The 17,518-nt window shown below is 37.9% G+C and overlaps 2 protein-coding genes across 2 annotated transcripts; both read right to left on the reverse strand.

Moving 5' to 3' along the window:
* Positions 1–3,473: 3,473 nt before the first annotated feature.
* LOC134264018 (uncharacterized) lies at positions 3,474–5,603 on the reverse strand. The gene has a single exon (XM_062746315.1). The coding sequence runs from the start codon at positions 5,601–5,603 to the stop codon at positions 3,474–3,476; it is 2,130 nt and encodes a 709-aa protein (XP_062602299.1).
* A 5,762-nt stretch (positions 5,604–11,365) lies between these two features.
* Positions 11,366–13,528, reverse strand: LOC134264016 (galaxin-like). The gene is made up of 3 exons (XM_062746314.1): positions 13,460–13,528; positions 13,185–13,275; positions 11,366–11,711 (listed from the first exon to the last, which is right to left on the reverse strand). The coding sequence occupies exons 1-3, from the start codon at positions 13,463–13,465 to the stop codon at positions 11,404–11,406; spliced, it is 405 nt and encodes a 134-aa protein (XP_062602298.1). The 5' UTR covers positions 13,466–13,528; the 3' UTR covers positions 11,366–11,403.
* Between the last annotated feature and the right edge of the window lie 3,990 nt (positions 13,529–17,518).

Genomic DNA, 17,518 nt, shown 5'->3' on the forward strand with positions numbered 1-17,518 from the left:
GAACGGATAACAGATAAGTCTATCCAAGAAACTTTGAGTTAGCGCTTTATAAGAAAAGGCAAACTTTTGATTTCATTCCTGCATCGAGGATGAGGATGATGTTGATGATGATGATCGTGATGATGACGAGGATAATCTATGATCTGTGAACATGTTTGGCATTAATAACTGAATTAGATACCCGGGGTGATTGGCTGATTAATGAATTTGTTAATTGGGTAATTGTTGATTACCAATTGTTTTATTTTTCTTTGTTTAATTGTTTAATAGTGAGAAAGAGGGTGTGAATTTGTGTGTGGTAAGTTTGTGTGAGATCTTTGTTATTATTATTATTTTTTTTGTAAATAAATTTATTAAACTTAGTTGAACTTGTGTGATTCTTGGAGATAGCCAGCTTGACCACGTGACAAAATGTCTTCTACTCCCTTCTTCTTCTTCTTCTTCTTCATGTCTTAGGCAATGATAGCCAATTTTCCTCGATTTGTTCTAATTTCTTATTGGCTTCTTCTTCTTGGGCTTTTAATTGCTTTTGGGCTCGATAGGGACTATATTTAGGTGTGAATTTTTTTAACACCCTTGATCTTGCCTCTACAGGTCGACTAATAGGGGTCAAAAAAGAAGAGGAAGCATCCTGAAATCCGCTCTCTTCCTCTTCGTCGTCGTCGTCACTCAAAGCCCCTTTAGGAGTACTGATTTTTCCTGGTTTCTGCATGGCTTTTATAAGGTCTCGATTTTGCAAGTAAGTCATGGGAGTACGGGTCTCTTTTAAAGCTTGAGCAAATTCATCTAATCCTTTAGGCACCGGACGATTTTTCAAGGATCTGGTTCTCATGTTTTCGGCCATTATATCCACAATGTTAGAATCGGGCACTTTTTGACCTCGATAACTGATTTCTCCGTCTTTATCCCAAGTCAAGACGTTGGTTTTCTTTAAATGATTTAATAATAATTCAGCTTTCCTTTGCATGGGTTTATTCACACTTTGAATGATTTGTTGATCGATCTCGGGGTCTGAGGCTGCTAGTGGTGCTGCTGCTACTGCTGGAGCTGCTGCTGCTGCTGCGGGGGCTGGGGCTAAGGGTACAGGGGTTTTTTTGGTAGTCGTTGTCTCCCTCGCTTGTTGTAAATAATTCCTATACCGATGAAGTTCTTGACCGTATAAAGCCACTTTTTCTTCTGGAGTTAAATCATCACGTCTGGTAATCTGGTCCAATTCTTGACCTATACTCAGCGTAGATTGAAATTCCGGAGGTTAGGGGAGTTTTCCTTTGAGTTCATTCAACAGAACTTCAGGTACTAACACCATTTTACGACTCATTTTAGAAGGTTCAACAGTAAAGGAGCGGCTGCTGCGAATAAAAAAGGAAAAATACCTCCTTTTTGTTGTACTAATAAAGCTCTTCGTCTCTGGATGGATTGAGGTTGAACCAGTCTCCTTAAGATGTGTTTCTTAGGAGCTAGTTTTCGTTTCTGAGCCGAATGGAGAGGTAACACTCCTTTTAATAGGTTGTAGACGATCTCACAAATTTTCAGAATACAGTCTCCAGAACAATGTTTTAAAATCCCCGTTTTTAAGGACGAGGAATAGTGAGGATCCGATAACACTCTTAAAAGAGGAGCATGCGCTTTTAATCGCGTACAACATCCCTTTTTCTTCTTGGCCATCTTTGAAAACAATGAAGAGAAGTCTCTCATGTCACTCCCTTTTATAGTCTTAAGGAGGGGCATACCCTCCGTGTTTGTCGCTCTCGTGTTTATCTCTATTTTTCTCCCTGACATAAATTTTTCCACAATATCGGCATTTATATCTCAGACCTTTAGGAAGTTGAGGGGTGGAGGCTGTCAAGGGTTGAAAACGTGTGATTTTAGGGACATGAATGGGAACTTTAATTCCAGGGGAGGGAATGCCCACATTCACTCGAGGAAACACTTCTAAATCGCTAGCTCTTTGACTCCCTATGGGTCCCATAGTACGATCCATTCTCAGTTCTGCTTGTTTCTTGAGTAACTCTCCTATGGTCTTTTGTCTTTGTTCCTTATAATACTGATTGATTTCGTTTTTTAGACTTTCGGGCATGGCTTTACTTTGAGCTACAGTTTGAGGAGTGGTGGATTTTTGCCTTTTTGCCCCTGTTTTCTTGGGTGGGGCTTTTTTCTTCTTAGGAGGGGCTTTTGGCTTCTTCTTTTTTCTGCTCTTTTGAGCTGCTCCTCCCACTCGGACCATCCAATCTGGAAACACTCTTTGTTTCTTATTATCGACTCTTACCACTACACTCTTTAAACGACGAACCCGTCGTTTTTTAGGACTATTCCATTTGAATAAATGACGAATGATGACTCCACCGAGAAATCCAGCTCCTCCGCGTTTTAAAATAGCCGTTTTCCTTTCTTCGTCACTAGCCGATTGATCGGCAATGATCTTTAAATCTTGACGATGACGATCGATAAACTTTTGGGTCAGTTTATTGATAGGTAAGACCCCTTTCATTAAATTGCGAGCTCCCATGGCAAACCAATTCAATAAGGCTTTACGCCCTAATTCGATTAAATGGGCTCGTTTGGTGGGATCTCGTTCCCGCTGTAAACGTCGTAAGGTTCTCACTAATTTACTCTTGGCTGATGGAGGCATGATGAGAGTGAAATGAATAATGACTCAGAAGAGTGGGAAACACTTTTATTTATACTCTTGAGGCATGTGTATAGTCAACAATTCAAACATTCGACTTCTTAATCGGTATTCGTCTGGGGTCTGGGGACTCAAATCCACGAGAAGATAACCGTGAGGTACCTGGGTGGCTTCTTGATAAGCAGACATCAAATGAGGCAAAGCTAGCTGACGACTCAATACACTGATCTGTGATTTGTCTCTGGGATTTTTGAATAAGACTAAATAATGAGCATTCAAACTAATGGTGCGATGAGAGGCAGCACGATCAAATAAATTCTGAGTGATGTAAATCACACTGGTATTCCGATGATGAGCTTTACGGGTAAACCAATCCACAATCGATTCGATGGCTTTTCCTCCCATCATGTCGTCAAAAATGAGTAAATGGGGCACACTCAAATTAGCTACTAATTTCTCGTCGTCTTCTGGAACATTTCGGATGAAAGATACCTTCTCTTTTAAAGAAGTGTAAGCGGGTTGCCATTCCCGATAACACCAGACGATCTTTTCGGGCCTGGGGGTGATCCAGTCTAGATTGTTCACTAATGACTTGACGAATTCTGTTTTGCCCGATTTCGAGGGTCCAGCAACTACCATGGTAAATTCGTGTTTCAATTGAAAAGAGGGGAGGGGTGTCTCCTCGGAATACATGTTGATCAATGAAAGAAAAGTTGGGTTCAGGGTCTTATTTATACTTATTCTTATACTTATTTATAGAAGAATATCTATTTTATAGAGAAAAAAAAAACAACACATATAAAAACAATTCAATTTTTTATTTGTAACAAACAAACAAACAAACATATCAATAACCATAAGGTAAAGTGTTATAATTCTCTACAATTTGTCTCTTGTCATATACAATTCTCACTGTTTTCTGTGAAGGTTTGTTCACCACCTCATTATCACGGGTCCTCTGGATTTTGCTGGGATAGGGGACTTTTACTTCCTCTATTTCTCCCTTGAGCATTTTTTGTAAAGTGTTTAGGCACACCAACTGAGAGGTTCGATGGTTGAGAGTGACCCCTTTGCATTTATGAACCTCGGTTCCTTTGTCCGTCCGGAAACCATAATTTTTAGGACCTGCCGACATGAATTTAGTGATGTGATCCCCGTCTAATTCGTCGGTCCATTCTCCTAAACTATTGCCCAAAGTAGGATTAAAAGCTCCTTCCTTATGTTGGTAAATGATACTGTCCGTATCGAAATAAAGGCCCCGTTCTTCTAAAGGTCGTAAAGTCTCGTAGAGATGTAAGCGAGCATAGGCGGTGGTAAAACAAGCTAGGATCACGTTTCCAAAGGGACATTCTTCGACGAATTCCTGTTTGTCTTGAAAATTCACTAGCATCTTGTCTTCAATGGAATCTTCTTTATTGACTAAGAGTCGCACACCCTTGATGTCGACCGTCGAATTTTGTAAGAGTTGATGTAATTCCTCTACTTCGTCCAAGTATCTGACTTTGGGTAATAACAATCGTTGAGCAAATTTTCCCCACAGACAATTTAAAAAGAGTTTAGCAATGGTTCTTAACACTGGATTCTTCTTGATACTGATCCTATCCATCATGAATCCTTCTTTGTATAACACTTCTCGAATGTAATCTTGTTCTTGTTCTGAGGTCTTACATTCGGAGGGAAATCCGGACGCTTCCTGTTTGATCTTGAGGAAGGTATCGATGTAGTCTTTAAATAAGTCTTGACTGCGTTCTTTGAAATGCCACACTTCGTAAGTTTGCTCTAAGGTATACCCCATGTCCAAGGCTTTATGTAATTCGCACGTCACCCAAGTACCCGTGAGACTACGTTCCCGATCGGTGTGTTGACATGGGTGTTGAGACGTAGAGTCTTGTTGTTGGGCACAGGTGCGACATAAGGGAAATAATAACTTACCTCCCGTCCGATAAGGTAATACGGGGTGAAAGAGGCCTCGGGGTGGTAAGACCCGACAGTGAATGAGACCGAAATAACTTCTCACGTCCTGGAAGTTGTCTGTGATGATCTCGGGATGCCCTAAGGGAAAAGGTCTGTGTTTCAACACGTAAGGGTATAAGGAACACACGTCCACGTATCTCATGTCCCCTTCTTCACAATATAATTTAGTGGCATTGGTCCGGCCTCCGTACAGGGCTTCTCGAGGTTTCAAAGGATCCGGAATGTCTAGATCTCGTACAAATTGCTGTAAAGTCTCATCTTGTTGCACTTGTTGATCGAAATCGTGCTTCCAGATACTACACACGTTGTACCCCATGTCCTCTAAATCCGCAGTCCTTCTGAGAGTTTTCTCGTGTAATTGTTGGTAAGTAAATTGGGTCCGGTGAGGATGAGTTTCCGTCTGTAAACTGGGATAGCAAGTGGGGCATCCGTGCCAATAGCATCCGTAAAATTCGTAGACGGTACGAGTCGCTTCCTGGTATCCGTCGACGGTATAATTTCCGATCGGGACTTCGCCTCCGTTTCTGGCATGTCGTATGTGACATCCATTCTGATGACTCATCCAGGTGAGCCATCGACAGGCTTTGGCCGAATATTGTCGTGCCGGATCATACCCGAGGTTCGGAATGATGGCAATGCTGTCTTTAGGCATGAAATTTCGACGGTACGCTAAATTAGCAGCATTGGCAAACGTGATGGATTCCTGGAAAGGGTCCACGTTGACCAAACTCTTGAGGGTGCTTCTAAACCGTGCACAGCATCGGCGTAAAATGTCGACGTCCGAGACACAATACCCTACAAACTCTTTCTGGAAATCAAACACTTTTCCCCTCTGTTGGTCGTACCATTCGTAAAAAGCTTTTCGTCCACTGGTAGTCATTTCGTCAGGATTGTAGAAAGCTGCCGGTGGATAAGGTCCCACGTAATTCTGGTTCTGTTCCGTATTAAAAAAGTGAGGGAAATAACCTTTCTTCATTTCGTTCAAATCGAAAGCGGAGGGCATCTTGGCCAAAGGAAAGGTTAAGAAACTATACGAGTCGATGAATTTGAGTCCACATATTTCCATGGACAAGATCTTACTCCCGTTCATGATCACGCTAGGTTTCAGGGGAGAAGAATGCACTATGTAATTCAAAATGAATTGTCCGTCGTATCCTTTGAAGTTATGGGCGATGACGATGGCCCCGTCGTGTACTAAAGTGGAATTCTTAGTACCTGTAGTGGGTTGAAATAACCAGTCCATGAACTTCTTTAAGGTGTCTGGGCCTTGAAATAGGTGCTGACGGGGTCCCATGTGTTGACAATGAGGACAAGGTAGGTCTATGGGTAAGTCATCGCAATGTTGACAGACGCGATGTGCCACACACAGATTAGGGACGTGAATGCCCGATTCCTGAGTGCATTCGAAATCGAAATAAATGGTAAACTCTAAGGTGCCTTTTCCCTTCTTCTTCTTCTTCTTGGGTTTCAGTTGTACGTAGCACCGATGATCGGCATCGACGATTTTCTTACAGATCTTACACTGTTTCTGATCTCCGCATTTGTGATGAGGAAATAATTTCTTAGGCATCCAGGACTGACACTTCTCGCATAATCCCATTAAATTGCACACAGTAGTGCTGGTCTTCTTACTATGGGGTTTTAAATGATCTTCGTAGCAGGTCCTGTTCTTAAACATTCCATGGCATTCCTGGCATTTAATCTTGATCCCTTCATCGGGACATTTAGGGTGATGTCCTAAACAATAGGGACAGCGATGAGGGCACTTGGACCGATGGTCTGTGACATTCCTGTACCCCACGTCGCAATGATCACAGTAATAGGGGTTCCCCGTTACTCCCGCCATGGATATGATGGCATCGCAATGACGGTTGTTTAACAAAATGTTCAAACAAGTTCCATCTCCCCAGCCTTTGAAGATGCGCTCTAAACAGAATTTAGTGGAAGTAGATTTGAACTGAAATATTTTCAGACGATACTGAGGAGCTAATACCTCTTGTAATTTCGGCCACTCTGCATTTCCACAAGCTTGAGTGATATCACATCCAGCCTGTTCCATGAGGGCTATGGCTTGGTTCTTCTGGTCCAAGGATTTCTTATCTCCTTTCCGCATACGCAGCCATTGTTTTTCCCATTCCGGGTCTGGATGATCGGGTTTCTGACTGTGTAATCGAGTGACGACGATGGCTCTAGCCAAACAAAATTTATCATGGGGATTGTCGATCCGAACGATGGATTGTTTATTTTTCTTGAAAGTTTCTTTATCCAGTTGTAGATGTTTGGTTCTGTCTCCACCACTCCCCTGGGGATTCTCGATGTGTAACAGATCGAATTCCGTGGAGCCGTCGCCGATTTTGAACTCCTTTTTGGATTGTTGCACATTTTGTATTTCTTTTAAAATGACGTCTTCGTTTAATTTTTTACACTGCATAAACCCATAAGAAATGTCTGAATCCAAAGATGGGTGACGTATGTTCAGGCGGAGGTAATCGTTAGGATCACACTGCATTTTCGATTTGAAGTTCTGTAACATATTTTTGAATAATCGTAGAAGGAAAGCTGTGGTTTCTTCTTCTTCTGGAAATTCATCGAAATGAACGACATATCTATTTTCATGCGCTTTAAATTTTGGAGAGGTCCATTTTTCAGCTAGTCTCATGTGATAATACTCCGAAATGGGTTTAGGTGGTAAATCTATTTCTCTCTCGGTACTTTTTCGTTTCAATGTTCGTCGAGCCTGTACCTGTTTTTCTCTAGTAGAATCCATGTCTATCAGGTGATGGCTCTGAGGGTAAAATGAACCCGAAAGTCGGAGAAAACCGTATTTATACAGTGGATGACGTCATAATGCACAAGTAAGTTTTTGCACACGGCCCTAAAACAAAAACTTGGCTCGCTGCCAGGTATTTACCTGTGTAGTCAGCATATTTTTTTTTTTGCACACGGCTCTAAACAAACTTGGCTCGCTGCCAAGTATTTACCTGCGTAGTCAGCATATTTTTTGCACACGTCACTTTGAGGATGCAAACAGGTATATAAAGCCTAGGTAAAAAAAAGGTGCACAAGGCCCCCACACCAGGTATATAAAACGGAGCTAGGAGTACCCTGCGCTCATTATATCCATCATGAGTTTTGTGTGGAGAATTCTATATTGGATTGATGTAGAAAAATATATCTGTCATTACTGTGATCAGAATACGAGGAATGGTAAATCATTAACAGTGTATAACCCCTGCCCCGGATGGAATTTTAAAGTCTATCCGATTTGCGAGCATTGTGAAATGCCATTACCACACTGGTTTAAAGATGATGAGCCTTCCATGGAGACTTGTGGTTGTAGCTGGTGCCTGAAATATTTCATCCGGGAGAAAGGAATTGAGAACATACCGCCTCCCCGATGGATGAAAATGACTAGGAACACACCCTTGAAAGAATGTATGATGTGCTACGAGGAAAAGACTCAAGGGAAATGGAAATGCGGACAATGCAGGCAATATCCGTGTTGTGAAAAGTGTGTGAAGAAACTTTTTGAGACTTCCTACCAGAAATGTCCCTTATGCCGATACAGTGGAAATTAAAATCATTTTTTGTATTTTTCATTGTGAATAAAAATTGAATAAAAATCAAAATCTGTCTTGTTTTCACTAAAACCAGTTCAAACCGGTTATAGGACTGTCTAGACTGTGAATGCGTGACGTCATAATCACATTCTTGAAATGTTTTGCACACGGCGCATTTTTACCTGTATAGTCAGCATAAAAACAAAAACGTAGTACCAACGTACCAATGTAAATTTAAGGGGAATAGGTTAGGGTTAGTTAGGGGGGTTAGGGTTAGGGTTAGGGTTAGTTAGGGCTAGGGGGTTAGGGCTAAGGGGGTTAGGGTTAGTTAGGGTTAGGGTTAGCTAGGGCTAAGGGGGGATAGGGTTAGTTAGGGTAGGGGGGTTAGGGTTAGTTAGGGTTAGGGTTAGGGTTAGTTAGGGTTAGGGTTAGTTAGGGCTAGTTAGGGTTAGGGCTAGGGTTAGGGTTAGGGTTAGGGTTAGGGGGCTAGGGGTTAGGGTTAGCACTCCACTCAGTTGACCCATTTATCCCCTCTACCAATCAAATCTGATCACGTGATTTCTCTCAGCCAATCAGAATGCGGTCCTAGCTAGACCCCTTATACTACTTCTGTATGTACTCAAATTTGATAGATTAAAGATGTTTAAAGAGATTGTATTGCGAAAAAGTATAAGTTTATTGTAAAAATCGAGACTTTTTCTCCCCCAAAGTTAGCGTATTCTGTGCCTTGACCTCCATGCTTGATACAACTAGATTTTTTATTCATAACTTAATAAAACGGATGAATAAACAAACAATTGCCTGTTTAAAGTTGAACTACATATAATCCCCTTCCCCGGTATTAAAAATCCTGTGTAATTAGCGTGTTATTTATTATTTTTCGACACTTTCTTTGTGCATGTTCGAATTTCCTCTGTCCTGTAAACAAACTTTTGTGCCTCAGAAATGACGTAAATAAAGACGAAAACAATTTAATATTTTTTTCAAAATTGAAAACAAGGGTGTAGACAATTCATTTTTGTATGTTTATGATTTTTAAAAAAATATTTATTTTTTAAATAAGAAGAGTTATCGTTCTTCTGCTTTCGAGCGTTGCATTTAGGGAATGAAAACCCTCGTTTGAGGGTATACCCTCGTTTGAGGGTTCGACTAGACTGCATACCGGACGTAGAAAAAGAATTGTAAAGATGGATCTTTTAATTTCGAAAAAAAGTAAAACAAGACCTGCTGACTCTATAGAAACACTTTTCAAAGACTTGTGAAAATGTATTATATTTATTTAGTCAAAATATATCAAGTTTTATATTTCAAGTGTCATAAAACATCGCTAGTATTCGCAACTTGGAAATCGGAATTAAATATGTTAGACCGTATCGGGTTTTAGATATTTTTATTCAATATGTTTCCGGTATAGATTGTTGCTTATCAAATGGTCAAAGACGGTGTTTCTTTTGTAAATTATGAAATAAAACAATTTGTTTGTGTTAAACTTTATTTCTGATAGACTTTGATAATGACCTTCGTGTAAACGTTTACTCAATCTGTAAACGTTTAGAGCATATAATCGAAACGTCGCCGTTTACACGTGTAATCGTTTCGCCCTTACAGTGGGGCTCTATTTATCATATAGTGAAAATGCATCAATTCTTTAAAAATCTTCTACTCTGCTCCTGGGTATTAAACTAATGAACAACCGTATAAGTAGAAATTTTAGCGAGGATTTATTTTTGGCATTATTAGCGAGGGTGCTGACATCGCTAAAAATTAATTGCGTATTATTTGTAATATCTTCTTTAGTTAATATTTTAAAATCGCTAAAGTTACTTCTCGCTAAGAATAAATACCAGTTTTTAGGTAGAAATCGCTAAAGGTGCGTCTTGCTAAAATTTCCACTTATACGGTATGTACATAGTTATGATGAGGAAGGATGTTTCTTCAAAATTTGTGAATTTCATGGCCTCTGGGTCAGGGGTTCTGATGTTAGGTTGGGACTCTAATGATAATATTGTGAAAATGCATGAATTCTCTGGAAATCTTTTCCTTTGCTCCTGGGTATAATGTCAATAATCGAAAAACATATTTATGAAGAAAGGTGCTTCTTCCAAAATGATTAATTTCAGGGCCCTACTGCAGGACGGGGGGGGGGGGGGGGTACAAAGTCTGAAAATATAGTAATACTTTGAAATTTTGAAATCTTATCTTTGATATTAATCAACCATTTATGATGAAATGAAATTTATGATAAAATTTCCAAAAATATATGGCCCAGGGTCAGTGGTTCCTCTGGGTTGGGTTGCACAACTGATGGTTATCAAGTGGAAATACATTTTCTCTTTGTTTCTCTGATCTATCTGTGGGTATTAAGTAACCAAAGTAAGCATGCCAAGTCTATAGTTATGATAAACAATGGCGCCTCTTTCAAAATTGTGAATTTCAAAGCATTTGATTTTAAATAGTTAAACCAAAATTCAGTTGTTGGAAAGTTGAAACATGTTACTCAGGTGACCTATAAGACCCGTGGACCTCTTGTCTAAATTTATTTTTATGCGCCCGAATTTATTCGGGGTGTATATTGTTTTTGTCCTGTCTGTCTGATTGTCTGTTTATCTGTGTGTCTATCTGTTGTCAACTTAAACCTTCGTCATAACTTTTGAATCGTGAGAGATACAGACTTCATAATTGTATGCTCCACTAATTAAGCACTTTCAATTGACACTAAGGTCAATGAGTTTATGACCTTGACTGACCTATACGCTAAAAATAGCTTTTTTCTAACTTTCGCCATAACTTTTGAACCATAGGAAAATGAGAATTCATAAATTGGTATGCTTACTCCACTAAATTAAGTTCTTTCAAATACCAATAAGGTCAATGACCTTGTGACCTTGACTGTAACTTATCTGCTAAAAATAGCTTTTTTGAACTTTCCCCATAACTTTTGAACCACAAGAGATATAGATTTTTATTTGGTATGTATACTCCACTTATTAAGTGCTTTCAAATGACACCAAGGACAATGATTGTGTGACCTTGACTGTGAACTATTTGCTAAAAATTGCTTTTTAGAACTCTGTTGCCGCCGGGCGCATAGTGTTTCACAAACACATCTTGTTTTCTAATTTTCCTATTGTCAAAATTTGAACCACGATACACCAAAGAGAACCGTGCTTGTTTATAAATAATCGCGAAAACAAACAAAAAAGAATTAACCTATGCTTTTTATTAAGAAATGAACCCACTTCTCTAACAAATAACTCCATTGCAGCAATGAGCAAAAGAGGGATTGAAAGCTCTAGTTCCACAACAACTTGTACCCGAGCCTTTCCAGTTTATGACTCCATTGCAGCAAATATAGAAAGAAGGATTGAAAGCTTTAGTTCCACAGCAACTCGTGCCCGATCCTTTCCAATTTATTACTCTGTTGCAGCAGATATAGAAAGAAGGATTAAAAGCTCTTGTTCCACAGCAACTAGTGCCCGATCCTTTCCAATTTATTACTCCATTGCAGCAGATATAGAAAGAAGGGTTGTATGATCGACTTCCACAACAAGCTGTAAAAAAAAAGAGGTTGATGACCCTTAAAAGAAGTGTAAGAAAAATCGTTCCATGCTGAAATAATTATTTTAAAAAATATCAGAGAACTGTTTTACTAAACAGATGAAAATTTTAGTCAAACAGAATCCTAGGATTCATTTGTTTTTTTAATTTATTGCAAATTTATTTCTAGGTGGAAGTTTTGGGGGGTTTCTTCCATAAAAGAATATTTAAAAACATCGTTAGAGCACCCATATGACAAAAATGTTGGTAATTTTCTGTGACACTATAAGATAATTTACTTTTGTTTCTTCAAAATTAATCTTTATTCATACAAAACTGATAAAAAAAAATTATCAATTTTTAAAAGAATAAGTCTGCCATGTTGAAAACTTCGCTGCCTTGATAATTTTGCTACAAGTCATACATGCAGTCAAGAAATATATAATCACATAGATTTTCTTATATAAAATGCATCACCATCAACAACGCCCTCAACACCGGGATGTACTCTTCGCAATTGTTAACCTGACCGCATTATTATTACAGGAATTAATCACCGTGAAATTGCAACCGGTACCCGTGCTCTTACTGGGCTTAACGCCCGTCTTCATGTATACGAGTTACGACTTATTACATTAATAACACTTAAGAATGACTACATGTAAGCAAGTCGCTTTATATAAAGACCCTCAAATATAACGAGAGACCAATTGGATATGGCGGTAAAAGTCCATTTGCGAATCCTGTTTAACTTTTTTCTGAGATAGATTCCTGTTTGTGAATTAAACTTAAATTACGTAAACTAGTTCGTGAAGGCAACATAAATACATAGAGAATAATACATACCCTTTTCCATATAACATCCTGTATCAGCCCGAGACACCAATATCAGCTTCAATATCACATCCTGTATCAGCCCGAAACCTTCAGCCCTCTGACTGATATTGGTGTCTCGGGCTTATAAGGATTTGATATGGAAAAAGGGTATGTATTATTATGTTTATTACATGTGTGTACATACTTAGTAATAAAATACAGCACACATTAAGTTGAGAAGAAAATAAGTAAATAATCATGCATTGACTTCTTACATGTACATGGTCTGATGTTTCATACGGGTTGGGGTTGTTTCTATTACAATGCGCTTGATCCGTAATTTGAAAATAATCTATTATTTGTAAATTAAAGGATCGTTATTTACAAAAAGTTAAAATTAAGAGAAAATGAACCCCCCGAAAAAATATGTGTATGGTCACAAGTACTGTTTTGTGGTTTAATGTACAAGGGGTGTGATATTAATTGATCCATATTAGCCCTACAGGGCTGATTACCAATTTCAGGGCTGATACGGCTATTGTGACGTCAGGCATATCCTGTGTTTATTACTAACTATGTAATAAATGAGTACATCTCCATTTATCTTTCAAGAAATAGGTAATATATATAAAATGTCTGTTATAAGAATTATAATAAAAGATACAACAAACCTTTTCCAAATGAATTTGCAACTGGAAGGCAAAGGAGTGAAACAAATGCCAAATAGAAAATCATCGTGAAGTACTTTACGTGCAATGAAGACTACAATAAAAACAAAACATTTAATTTTGAAAACCGTTATTTTTTCCCTCGAATTATATATTGTTACAATCATTAGGTTATTTTATAAATTGAATTTTAAAATCATTTACTTGAAATTTCTATATCAAGATCCTTAAGATATCTATTTTACAAAGTCGATATATTATGCTTTTAATAACCTTACCTTCATATATCCTCTGCCGTATTGCTGGATTCAACCCAGAAAAGGTTTAAATAACGCCATCAAGTTAATTTTTCCGCAGATGTCAAATATTATTGATCAACAATCCGACATCCGGGAAAAAATTATAGCTGGTCATCTTGCAAAACGAATTTATATTTGAAACCCCCCTCAGAAAAACAGGGAAATTAAAACTAAATGTTTATCACTATAAAGATGACCCACCCTTGCATTAGAATCTCTGATAGTAAGTTGAGCAGTGAGCTCGAGGCATCTTGTTCGTACCGGCAATTATTGCGACACGGCACCTCGATATACACGGTCTCATCCGACGGAGCGGTTACCTCGTCTAACAGTACTTTCGAAAACGCGGCGTAAGGATCAACTCTTATTGCTATAACCCTGCCCTACGAGGGCGACTAGTTTTTGTCCTAGATTCTTTTTTATTTGATAGAAATTTCAAGATTTTCCTACATGTATATATTAATCCAAGTACTGAAAATACTCATGGGAGTTGAACATGGTGTAAAATGAAATCTTTGATCGGTTAAGTTAAGTTAAGGTAGTGAACAATATTATTACTTCAATAAATATAATATTTCAATAATATTCAAATACAGAAATCTTGAGAAAAACATTCAGAGACACCGAATAGCAAAAAATGTATAGGCCATAATGCCTGTCTGCCTACATAAGTCCTTTTTTATACCCCCTGCTTGAAAAGCGGGAGGATATTCATTAATCGGGATGTTAGTCCATCTGTTTGTTAACTTTAGGTATACCCATCTCTTATCTGCAACTCCTCTTACATCACTGACTGAAATTTTCATAGAATCTTTATTACTTATTGCCGTTGTGCACCTTCCATTACTTTTTCATCCTACACATATTTTGGGTTTCCCATTGCCAAACATGGACACTGCCATTATATTCATATTAGAGGCGGTTGATCATTTATATCATTCACTGCTCACTGTACCTCTAGTTCATCTTCAAATTTGTAATATATTTTTCCCTGGCACCTTCACCCATGTGTTACGAAAATTTCAGTTTCACAGGAATAATATCAATGTTGATAAAATGTGGATTTTCACACGACATCCTTTTAAGAGATAACAGGTTTGTTATATAAAACCTCTCTGTGAGTATAAATGTATGTTAATTACACGAAGTCAACATTATACATGGAGTACGTCAGAACTTAATTTTTTTAATATTGTGAAGAACAAGAGGCCCAAGGGCTTTGAATCACTCGTCTGATAAATTGTACAATCTATCACTTCTCTTAGAAGCTTCTAACCCTATTAGTATCATATGACCCAATTGCAAAATGCATCAACTGACAAAAGTTGATAATATTAAACCAGTTCAGACGGAAATTATTATAATATAATTATAAAATACCATAAGTAGGTCACAGTGACCCAACTTTTGATTGAAATTTTCTGATGACTCAAGATACATTAATTGACAAAGTTTGATGATTCTAAGCCAATAGGTACCTGAGATATTCAAAAGTAGGTCACCGTGACCTGCTTCTTGGGCAACATTCTCTGATACCCTAAGATGCCTAAACTGACCAAGTTTGATGATTCCGAGCCAATAAGTACCATATATAATTAAATATAGCCATCAAATGTCTAAAGTAGGTCACGGTTACGTACTTTTTGGTCCACGTTCTCCAAAAACCCAAGATGCCTAAACTGACAAAGTTTGACGATTCTAAGCCAATAAGTACCTGAGATATTCAAAACTAGGTCACCATGACCTACTTCTTGTTCGAAATCCTCCGATACCCTAAGATGACTCAACTGACAAAATTTGATGATTCCAAGCCAATCAAAACAAGATAGAATTAATTATAGAAATAAAATGTCAAAAGTAGGTCACCGTGACCTACTTTTTGGTCGATGTTCACCGAAAAAACCAAGATGCCTAAATTGACGTCAAAATTGGATGATTCTAAGCTATTAAGTACCTGAGATATTCAAAAGTAGGTCATCGCAACCTACTTTTTGATCGACATTCTCCGAAAACCCAAGATTACAAAGTTTGATTATTCTAAGTCAATAAGTGCATGAGATACTTAAATATACCACAAAACCGCAAAAGTAGGTCACCGTGACCTAAATTTCGATCAATTTCCGAAAATCCAAAATGCATCAACTGACAAAGTTTGATGATTCTAAGCGAATAAGTACTGGAGATACTTTATTAAAGCCATAAAATGTCAAAAGTAGGTCACTGTGACCCACTTTTTGGTTGTCACTCTCCGAAAACCCAAGATGTATCGACTCACAAAATTTTATGATTCTAAGCCAATAAATACCTAATTAAGATACTTAAATAATACCATAAAATGTCGAAAGTAGGTCATCGTGACCTACATTTTGGTCGACATTTTTCAAAGTCCATGTGATCGTAGGCCTGAAGGTAATCAAAATATGCCTTTTATACAATTTGAAAACAAATGCCTACAAAATTCAAAAAGTAGGTCACAGTGTCTTTTTCATAAATATAATTTAAGGTCCCTAGATGCATAAACTTACAAAATTTGATGATTCTGAACCTCTCAGTATCTCCAATAATGGGATTAAATGTTTCAGAAAGGATTAGTCATAAAGTTCAAAAAGTAGGTCACGGTGACCTGTTTTTAAGTTAATGTTGTTCGAAGACCCAAGATGTATCAACTGACAAAGTTTGATGATCATAGGCCTTAAAGTGTCCAAAATATGCTTTCAAATCAATTTGAAAACAAATGCCTGCATAATTTTAAAAGTAGGTCACCGTGACCTACTTTTGACCTACTTTTGAGTTAACATGATGTGAAGTCCTAAGATGCATCAACTTACAAGATTTGATGATCTTAGTCCTTATGATAAGCAAAATATAAACGTTTGTATTAATTGTAAATTTAGGTCAACTTTGAAGTGACCTTGAGACCACGCCTTTCGCCCCAGGGTAATTCCCCGTGCAAATTTTAATCTTCGCCCTATCCTGATCCTTATATTTAAGTTTGGTGAAAATTTGCCTAGTGGTTCTGGAGAAGATTTTTTAGCAACCAGTACTTTTGGATTTGTTTCCCTGATTATCTCCCCTTGTTTAAAGGTCCCAACCCTTATTTTAAAATAAAATGTAGCCCTTAGGCCAAGGATACCCTGTGACAAATTTGACACTGATTGTCCAAGGGGTTCTTGAGTTATGGCCCGTATTCTGTAAAGTTAACGCACACCGCACAAATGGCCATAGCATAAGCTCGTTGAGCCTTTGTCTCAGAAAAGCTAAATCAAAGTACTCAGAAGTACAGAGAGCCGGGCTAATTTACAGAGTAGAATGGATTTCTTACATGAATCACGTTTATATTCTGATGAAAAAATTATTTTAAAACTATCAATATAAATGATAAGACACTGACAGTGAGTTTTTCAATCCTAATACCACGGTCCGATTTTGTCAGAATCAGAATTAATCTGGTACCGCAGCTGAATGTAAACAAACAGGCCAGTCTGGTTCCCTCTCCTGCTTTACCTCATATGTGTAAAGAACTACGGTAACACTGATTATCAAAAATCCTTACGCTTATGAACTATGTTCTTTGACTTATGAAGTTTTCAAAGTCATTACTACTAATGTTTATTTTATATAGATAAAACTTCGTTTTATTTTTGTTGCTTTATTTAGCGTTTGTATTATCTAAAAAGCGGTTGAAAGTAAGAACTATATTTTTGCACGTAACTTTCAAATGGCGACTATGGGGTCAACATCCTGCCTTGAACAGGATCACATAAGCCGGCAATTGCTCTTTGAGCAATAAGCCCGGCTAAAAAGCAATACCAAGTTAAAAACAAATATAAAATGACCAAACATAAAAACAGTGGTATATGTGAAAGTTTGTGTGCGTACAAATTATCTTGTATGTAAATGAGGTTTTCCTTTTTTTTTTTTTTTTTTAAATATTCTTCATTTTGTTGTTTTTCATCGCGATTCTACGAAAACGCCAGTGTCCGTTTTTTTGGTTTTAACATTTATAACAGAGTACCAGATTTACCGCAGGTGCTACTG

This window comes from Saccostrea cucullata, unplaced genomic scaffold (genome assembly GCF_032062105.1).
Source record: "Saccostrea cucullata isolate Sc308-1 unplaced genomic scaffold, CSIRO_AGI_Scuc_v1 ctg11087, whole genome shotgun sequence".
Taxonomy (NCBI): domain Eukaryota; kingdom Metazoa; phylum Mollusca; class Bivalvia; order Ostreida; family Ostreidae; genus Saccostrea; species Saccostrea cuccullata.